We start from the raw sequence: 9,496 nt of genomic DNA, 5'->3' as shown, positions 1-9,496 counted from the left end.
GGGTGTCATGGAAATGTATGTTCCAAATGTTTATATGGGCCGTCGTGCTGTGTAAAGCACATTCAACATGTGCATGCCCTCTTCATGTACCTGTCTGTCCGTGGCCTACCTACACTATCTGAGCTGGGGCAACTAAACCTAAAACACAGCATAATGAGGCATTGACTCCAAAGATTTCATGTCAAATGCTTTTAAAGGGAAATCCAGTCCAAATAGAAGTTAGTCTGATAAGAAATGGTAAAATATCACGAGCTTAACAGTAAAATTTTGATTGAAATTGGATGAAAAATAAGGAAATTATGACATTTTGAAGTTTTGCCACTTTTTGAAAAAAACAGTTCTTGAATGGTCAATATGAATATGCAAATGGCAAAGTGAGCATGTCATCCCATCATAATTTGCCATATAGTTTGTACATAAAATTTTGAAATTTTCAATTTTTCATCCAAACACAATTATGGCCAAGGGTAAAATTCTGGTATATCTAACTGATCACTATTCTGAAGTTATTCAACCAGGAATAACAACATGTTTCAGACTTCAATGACAGAAACATTGAATTTTTGTCATTTTTTTGCACACGATCAATGGAAAATTGTGAGGTTATGACATGGTCAGCTCACTCATTTGCATATTCATATCAACTGTACATGTACAATAACTGTTTACAGAAACTAGCAAAACTCCACAATTTCATAATTTCCTTATTTTTCATCTGATTTCAGTCAATTTTTATTTACTGCTCAACTCGTAAGATTTTGCTCTTTTTTATCAGACTGACTTATATTTGGACTGGATTTCCCCTTTAATGATACATTCCAGTAGACCTCACAAAAGATGCCCTCACGTTGACCAAAGGGTCATTCTCATTACACAAAATTGCGACATGAAAACTTGCACTGTTTTACCCTGCATGTCTTCACTACTCCAAAAGCTTGCGATGTTAGTTCCAATGAATAAATTGTGAAGTTTCTGGAAGAACTGCTGTTAAACCCACTGTACTCACATTCAACACTCGTTAAAGGAAGAGCGGATGCAGAAGTCATGTGAATAAATGAAACATTTTTCTGTGGTATGCATTGTCATAACATAACACCTTGCCAAGTTTTGTGCAAAGTCAGAAACTTTGCACTCTGACCTGCTAGTTTCATGCGAAGTGTCTGGAGGAATTTGGTACAGTTGTTACGCAACATTTACCCTAAGTTTATGAGTTTACAAGTCCATGAGAATGGCCCTCAAGATAAAACTCTACACAAGTTTCAACTAAGGGTGCGTTTACAGAATTTTTCTTCTGGCCAGAAACAGTGTTTTGAAACAATGTTTCTATCAAGAAAAAAAAAAAATCTTATAAACGCTAAACGTGATTTGAAACAGTGTTTTGAAACACTGTTTTGAAATGCACAAAATAGTGCGTTTCAAAAGTGTTTCTGTAGAAACAGTGTTTCAAAAATCTTATAAACGCAACCGCGATCGCAAACACTGTTTAAATGACATCACAATGCCTTGCGCGCGCCCTGTTTGACCTTTTGCTGAGGAACAAACTGCGCAGAGTGAGTTGCACAATGGCACAGTCTGAGCGAGAGCCCCAACACGCTCGGGGAAAAAATTTTATAAACGCTCTCCTGACAAAACCGTGTTTCAAATCCGTGTTCCGAACCAGTGTTTCATGTGCTCGATCGGGTCCCCTGGCCGAGTGCTCTAGTTTTATACATTTTAATACGTAATCAATCTCTGAAACTTAATAAAACATCATGTGAAAGGGAGATTTACCATTCTGATCTCCTCACAAGAAGCTGTCAGCTACAGAGATGGGTGTGTTTGTAGTCTGTAGTCCTCCCTGTGAGTCAGCTGCCATCCAGCAGGCTATACTTCATCATAAACTCAAAGTCTCGGTAGCTGACACGCCCATCTCCATCTCTGTCTAACTCTCTACCACACAAAACAAACACAAAGAAAGGATTAATTCACTTCGCTGGTAGAGATATCATTTTATAATAGCCATCACATTGACTACATCATATCCCGTCATGCCTTTTTGACATGTCCAAACAGAATTGCCTAGCCTTTGTTGTCGATTAGCAAATGTTACTTTTGCATGAATTGCATCGAATATCAGTAACAAACAAGTGTAGCTCTATATAGAACACTGTGTGCTAAAATAACCCCATGGCAAGCTAACAACAGATCTACACATCTACTGAAAATTAATTTCCGATCTCATCTGGGAAATCTGAAACATCTGTAGAAATGTGCCAGATGACCTCTGTGACCTTTTACAATCCAACAAATTGAACAAAACCTGCATTCTCTATCAGATCAAACCAGTTTCAAAAGCTCATTTCAGACTGATTTCAATCTTTTATGTTCACACACAAAGCAAATAATATGTAGGAGGTTCTTTTAATCTATATATGCATACAGTGGAATGAACCAGCTCTCTCTTGATAAGTACTGTAAAGCAAGAATTTTTTGCGGCATGACATTTCCGCAAATTGCCACTGGCTTCAATGCACAGTGTAGACAAGAACTTTTGTGTGCATTTTAATTTGTGGAATCTTGGCTCTCGCAAAATTTGTGAAATAAAAATGCACACAAACATTTCTGGATTTACAGTAGGCCCGAATCCAAACTCTGTACAAAGGGCGCTGATCAGGGCCCCATTTCATACAAAAAGTTAGGATGGCAACTCTTGCTAGAATAGCAACTTCTCATAGCAACAGCCAATCAGGAAGCTGGATTGATGTCATTATCATGACAATTGCTGTTCCAGCAAGAGTTGCTATCATAGCAACTTTTTATGAAATGGGGCCCAGGTCACCCTAGTCCACAAACCTGAATGCTGCTTGTAATCTCAATGGCTTGATTCCTGGAGCTACCTGCTCACATGCCTTCTCAAGCTCCTCATAAGTCAGAAATCCTTTACCTATGATGCAGAAAGATGTAAATAAAGATCCAGAACATGTTGTACTCAAGCAATAGGATGATATAACAGCTGTATCTACAGCAAGTTCCTCAAACTTGAACCTGTCGTATCTCAGAGCTTCACACTTTTTAGAGCAAATGATTGTCAGCATTCATCAACATCTCATAAGGAAAAAATAACATTTCTGTATCCTCGAAACAATAAAGCAATCTTTCCATCACACACACACACACACAAAAAAAAACTGTCCATAGAGCAGATTTTTTTTTTTGTATTTTTGATTTAAATACTTCATGGTCATGTGATTAATGTTTTCTGAAGGAGAACTACCTCTACACAGGAACTTTTCACTGAAAGCTGTTACTCACAGGACACAAACAGAGTAGAATTTTTCAGTAATATCAGCCAGGAAGTAAGATAGCCAAGACCATGAGTTCATAAAATGTGGCACAGTGACCTTTGACATTCCTAAACAGTCATCTGCGTGACATGAGGATGAGGTAGCTTGCATATTACCCCGCACTTGGTTTATTCAAGAAAAGTTCCTTACTATTAAAATATGCTTTGTTAGCCATGTAACTGCTGTTTAAACAACTTTCTTCTTTAACTCTTCTTTTCAGATTTGTGTTTCACTGATTGCTCCTGCTTTCATCTTGCGAGTTGATTCTATATATTTTTCTTGAAATAGGATATCCTCTGAGTTGTGAGCTTTTCTTAGTTTCTATAAACATTCACAGCTCCTTACAGCTGCCTTACATAGAAATGGCATATTATAATTTCTCACAAATGTCAAATTACAATGCTAAATCTAAGACTATAATATATTATGCAAACAATGGCTTCTTTAAACAACAAAAGAGTTAATTGATGAACGATGGTTCGAAGTTGTGTTACTAGAAAAATTATAAACAAAAACATAAATCCTCACATTTGCTGTCAAATGCCAGGAAGATTTGTCGAATGTGTTCATCCATGTCATGTGCCTTCAGCTTGCATCTCATGGTGGAGATAAACTCTGTCTTTGTCATACCTTGGGAAAAAATAGAGCATGCAGCAGGACAGACACATTGGTACATTGTTATTGTTGCCTCAGTTAACATGAAATCTTGGTCACAGAATGTCACCAGTACTTTAGTAACAATGATCATTTTCACAAATCTTCAATGTGTCAACTTTCTAACATATATGCCACAAATACAGTGTCACAATTTCAAACAAATGATAGAAGTCCAGTTATTCTATGGCTACAGCTACAATGCTGAACTATTCCTAGAGTACATTGTATGTCTTTCCCACGTCCCCATCAACCTACTCTATCACAAATTGCAACCATCCTCTGCACACCCACTAAGATTCAATGTAAGTCTTCTTGAGAATCAATGCCTGTTACGTATGCAATGAGGTATTGATATCATAACATCGAAACCTAGCATTAAGAAAAAAAATGTACATGTTCCTCATGAGAAGAAATATTACTTTCCATTGTATATCTAAGCAAAGACAATCACACTATTTGTTCCTACCAGAAGTTACAGTTTCTTTTTTAAGATACTTACTACCCTGGTATCATAAGTTTAAATTTCAGGCCCTGAGTTAAAGTAGGTATATGACAATTTCTGTAACAACATCAAGACTTTCTTGCTCAATTGAATATAAAAGCAAATAGCACTGTGGTTATCAAGGTAAACTTCATAACACTGATACAAACAAAAAAGGAAACACATTAGATATGCTGGGAAGAATTGTACAAATAAACTTTCACATAATGTGTGTGGTAGGGTCTTTAATTTTCTACACTGCTATTATTGTGCTACAAAAGACATCATAAATCTTCATGTTTTCTTCATATTTTGTAGTTTCACCAGACAATTTGCTGTTTCTGGGCACACAGATTGGGTCGCTCTTATGACTTGCTAGTAGAGAACCCCCCCCCCCCCCTCCCCTTTTACAGATGATTTGGTGAAGATAGCTAAAGACTCTGTACACTTCACACATATTTCTAGTCAAAACACTATCATTAACCCAATCAATAACTACATCTACCAAACCTACAACTTGTCGCAAGAACATCAAGAAAAAAAAAATGTACACAGCTGCAACAAAATCTTAATTAGAAATTCACAAAGGCAATGTTAGCTTAGTGACATTTCATGTGATAGTGCACTATATAAATATTGTGAATTATTATTATTATTATTATTATTATTATTATTATTATTATTATCATCATCATCATTATTATCATCATTTTATCATTATCATTATTATTATCATTAGTGATTTGAGCTGCTTCCACAATTGTATTAAAGCTGATCGAGAACTCAGATAGCTCTCAAACTTGTTACCTGGCTCTTGGACATCTTTCATCAGATCGTCCACTTCAAACTGTACATGAAATAAAACCAGGATATGCAAAGAGAGGGAGTAAAATGATAATACACATTCCTTTAAATGTTTGTCACTTAGCTTATACAAATAGTCTAATTGGGTTGTTGTTTTTTTTTGCATAATCTACAAGCAAATTCCTCCTGAAGGAAATCTCTGTTTCCATGATTTTATATGGGTACTATTGAATTTGTTTTATACAAGAACAAAATAATGAAAATAACATCATCATCAAGGTTTTTTTTTCTTAAGTAATGTCATCAGATAGAGAAAAATTATATCTTTCAATGATAATGCATTCCTTCCATAACAAGATATATTTTTAAAGATATTATGAAATTATCACATATGTTTTCATTATTTTATTTTTCAGCAGCTTCACTCTCAAATATCTCAAGTTGATTAAATTGGATCTATCAGTTCTTCCATTTAAACTCTTCAAGTGTATATTAAAAAAAAATCAAATGTATTCAAAAGAATCAGCTTTCTACACTGTGTGACAATTGTGACTAAATTCCATGCTGATGAAGCATAATTATAGTTCAAAGTTCCACTGTTTTCCTTAGACTGTAGTAACAGCTTTTGCTGCTTTTTAGGGTATGCGAACATCCTTTTGATTCAAGACAGGATGTGATTAAAGATGAGGAGTTACCTTTGATGGTTTGTATCCAAAGAGTCTCACAACTGCAACCTTTAGATCCTCCCTGGATAGCCAGCCCTTACTATTGACATCACTCTCATGATAGACCTGTCCAGAGAGACACAACAATAATGGAAAACAAAAGTCATCAAATGGTGACCTTACAGCATGTCTTATTTTATCAACCATGCATCTGCCTGCATAAGGATGAGCTGATTTTGTTAAAATGCCCATTTCACATAGACACTTGCCTGAATATACTTGGGACTAGGGTCTTCAATGGGTTAAACTGAAATATAAAATTCAATGAGAAGCTACAGACGTTAAAGCAGCTGAAGTGTCATGCTATCAGAATGCAAGTGACATAATGCTCATTACTCACTCTAAATTGATGCATTCTGTTGACAGGTGACATACTAGTAACCTGAATAGCTTCTAGATGGCTTACATGTACTCTGTATCTCACTGAATGCAGGGTGCTACCAAACTTTTTTTTCACCACTTGCCTAGTCGGGCAAGTAGATTTTCAAATTGTTAAATAAAATTTGCCTGAACATGAATTTCACTTGCTCAAAAAGAAAGTTCAAAGATACGAGAAAATAATACAGAAAATCACTTGAAAGTCAAGAGGTTTGAAGAAGGAAAAAGGGTAAAAAAGGTAACTTCAAAACATTTTGCTTGCCCAATTCAGGCTAGCATTTTTCCTTATAGTGCCAAAACACTTGTCCAACCTTGATTTTCACTTGCCCTGGGCAATCAAGCTAGCCCTTGCAGCACCTTGCTGAAGGAGACATCTGCACAACTGATGCAAATGATTAGTCGCAGCAACTTGTGCAACTGGAAAGATCAAAGAATGGCTTGCACTTGCACCACAAAGGCCACTCCAGAGCAACATTCGAGATGTCTTAAACAAGGTGGCAACTTATTCATCGCGAAGTCATGGGGACGTCACCAGGACATCCTCAGCAGACATTCTAGCAGCTTCTGTGAGAAGTCTTCTCAGTTTGAGAGATGGCTCTATGACTTATCCCTCCTCCATCATGTTTAGGATCTATAACATTTTGAATTGTGTGATCTGGTGTGTACTAATATTTTGACTTATTCTGATTGAAAAAAAAAAAAAGACTGTCCCAAAATGTAACTTTTGCCAGTGGTTGGAAATCTCTGTTTTTTTTTAGGGGGATTTTTTTATTTTTTGTTTTTTGTTTTTTTTAAAAGATGCCTGTGAATTGGTAGGGACAGCTGACATACTCAAAGCAGCCTTGAACACAACAGCCAGCTCCTAACACACATACATCATGTCCATATTGCAAAATCATGAGCAGATCTAGTCTACTCAATTCTGTGAGGAAATAGTAAATAATCTCACAGACTCTAAAACTCCTTGTTCAAAACAAGTTGTATACATTCACATTTATGAAATTCTTCCGTTGGAAGAATTTCATGAATCTGAATAATCAGGCAGTACCCACTGCATGCTATTATAGGATTAGAAACGACACTTGCTGTCGGGCAGAAGCTTGGTGGTCTAGTGAAGATGACGCCTGTCCAGAGATAAGGAGGTCATAGGTTCGAATCCTGCTCAAGTACGCACACCCATGATTTCTTTTATCATGGCTACTACTAAAAGACTGATCAATTCAGTGCTTTATTTTTATTACGTCACTGTGGGGCAATTTGTCAATCAGTTGCAATGAACTTGTATATTTGGATAATAACTTCATTCAAATTACATTGTCGTATTGCTTGTATAAACACAAAGCACTAAGTTACAAACCCTACAAACTCAACACTGCATCATTTACATCATTCATAACATGTAAATTTATTCAAGTTTGCATCTTGCTGTATCGGTAGTACCGGTACCAGTAGGCTTTGACAGAAAGATCCGTCTGTCTGGAGGAGTCTTTTATTTCTTTGACGTTATCGCTCTCCTCCGTAGACGTGTATAGGAGGGGAGCCGTGAAGCCAGACGCAGTCTCCGCAGAACATATCCCCGATGACAAGATACAGACCGATCTTTCAGTCAACGGTAGGCTCTAGATGAATATCAAGACAAGTCTTTGTTTTTTAAATGAATAGAATGTAGGACTGCCTTGACTAGTGAAGAGTTCTCGGAAAGAGTTCCTTTTGTAGTAAAAGTTGCACTTAACTCTCTAGAAATACCATTTGTAACGGTTTAGGACTTAGTCTGAGTCTAGATAGAAAAATATAAATTTTAGTCATAGATTTCTTGTTTGGCAAGCCCCCTAAAACCCAGGATAGCCTTGTAGTGGGATTGGCTTTGGTTTTGGGGGATGGTCAGCATTGACTTCCCCTCCTATACTGTACCTCACGACCTTAACCAGACCCGGACTGTGACTTTAACCTGACTAGGGCGTACGGGGTCACCGAAGGCTGCGTTCACATAGAAGTATTTGGTATTCGGTATTCGGTATTCGGTGTTCGGTATTCGCTATTCGAGCACCCAATACACCATCACCTGCACCGTCAACTCACCATCCCATGCAGTGAGGATTTCTTCCTCCTACATCCCAGCAAATCTTATTAACAATTTCTAAACTGCATCAGAATGTCAGTCTACATGCTTATTTTTGCTAAAGGGCAAATCCAGACCAAAAGTGTCATTATTTCATAAACGAGAGACGGTATACGCTGCAAGAAAATCGAACAAGTTCGATTCCCACTTTGCTATACTTTTCGCAGCTATTCGGTACTTTCGAATAGTGCCCTCCTATGTGAACCGGTGTGAGGAAATCCTATCGTTTGATTCAAGCTATTCGCGTGCCCTCGAAAAACGAGCCCGAATATCCGAATAGTATACTTCTATGTGAGCGCAGCCTGACTGACACATCCAACTCTATCAGGTGACAATTGACCCCCATAACCTTGACTTATAGCTTGATGATTTGGACTGGAACTTCACGGATGGGAAACTACACAAACCTCCTGAAGATCCCGTGAAATCAGGCGCATCAAGCCGATGGCGTAGTCAGTAAGCATCTTACGCTGTAAAGTGGACGCTATGTCTATGCACTACTCCCACTTTAGCCTTCTTACTAGACAGAAAGATCCGTCTGTCCGGAGGACTCTTTTTATATTTTGCCATTAACGCTGTCCTCGGAGGGGATCCGTGAAGCCAGACGCAGTCTCCGCGGAACATTCCCCGACGGACAGATACAGACCGATCTTTCGGTCAACCTTCTTACTTGTTCTACTACTACACTACCTACTACTACTAGTGAATTGTGTCAATGGCATCTGAAACTTACAGTTTCCAGTGGCACATCCATGATGTTGAAATCGCGTCTGGTATGATCAGTTGATGTTTTCTAGGCTACTGTACTGGCAACTGGGAATTGCAAAATCAACTCAGACAGGCGGAACGTGGGACGTAGGATCTGGGGTTGGTATCACACTGTCACTGCACTGGGTACGGACGATGTCGAGTCGACCCGACGACGACGGAGGCTCGAGTCTAAAAAACTATCTTTCCCGTCGTTTTCCAGTGCTCACAAACGCTGATCCGAAATATCTTGCTAACTGTT

The 9,496-nt window shown here is 37.9% G+C and overlaps 1 protein-coding gene across 1 annotated transcript; it reads right to left on the bottom strand.

The window, feature by feature from the left end:
- Nucleotides 1-1,837: 1,837 nt before the first annotated feature.
- LOC139740704 (EF-hand calcium-binding domain-containing protein 11-like) lies at nucleotides 1,838-8,951 on the bottom strand. The gene is made up of 6 exons (XM_071651272.1): nucleotides 8,895-8,951; nucleotides 5,961-6,056; nucleotides 5,269-5,308; nucleotides 3,852-3,953; nucleotides 2,833-2,923; nucleotides 1,838-1,929 (listed from the first exon to the last, which is right to left on the bottom strand). The coding sequence occupies exons 1-6, from the start codon at nucleotides 8,949-8,951 to the stop codon at nucleotides 1,845-1,847; spliced, it is 471 nt and encodes a 156-aa protein (XP_071507373.1). The 3' UTR covers nucleotides 1,838-1,844.
- Between the last annotated feature and the right edge of the window lie 545 nt (nucleotides 8,952-9,496).

The sequence above is a fragment of the Diadema antillarum genome, unplaced genomic scaffold (assembly GCF_040938485.1).
Source record: "Diadema antillarum isolate AM-2024a unplaced genomic scaffold, OU_Dant_1.0 seq00000876_RagTag, whole genome shotgun sequence".
NCBI classification, from domain to species: domain Eukaryota; kingdom Metazoa; phylum Echinodermata; class Echinoidea; order Diadematoida; family Diadematidae; genus Diadema; species Diadema antillarum.
This window is presented reverse-complemented; position numbering and strand designations above follow the sequence as displayed.

What these genes read in the sequence shown, in the direction of transcription:
- LOC139740704 (XM_071651272.1), bottom strand. Translation starts at nt 8,951, where the DNA reads ATGCTTACTGACTACGCCATCGGCTTGATGCGCCTGATTTCACGGGAT. An exon ending in TTTCACGGGATCTTCAGGAG is followed by an intron (nt 6,057 to 8,894) that starts GTTTGTGTAGTT and finishes CTCTCTGGACAG; the next exon opens with GTCTATCATGAGAGTGATGT. An exon ending in TTGGATACAAACCATCAAAG is followed by an intron (nt 5,309 to 5,960) that starts GTAACTCCTCAT and finishes TTTCATGTACAG; the next exon opens with TTTGAAGTGGACGATCTGAT.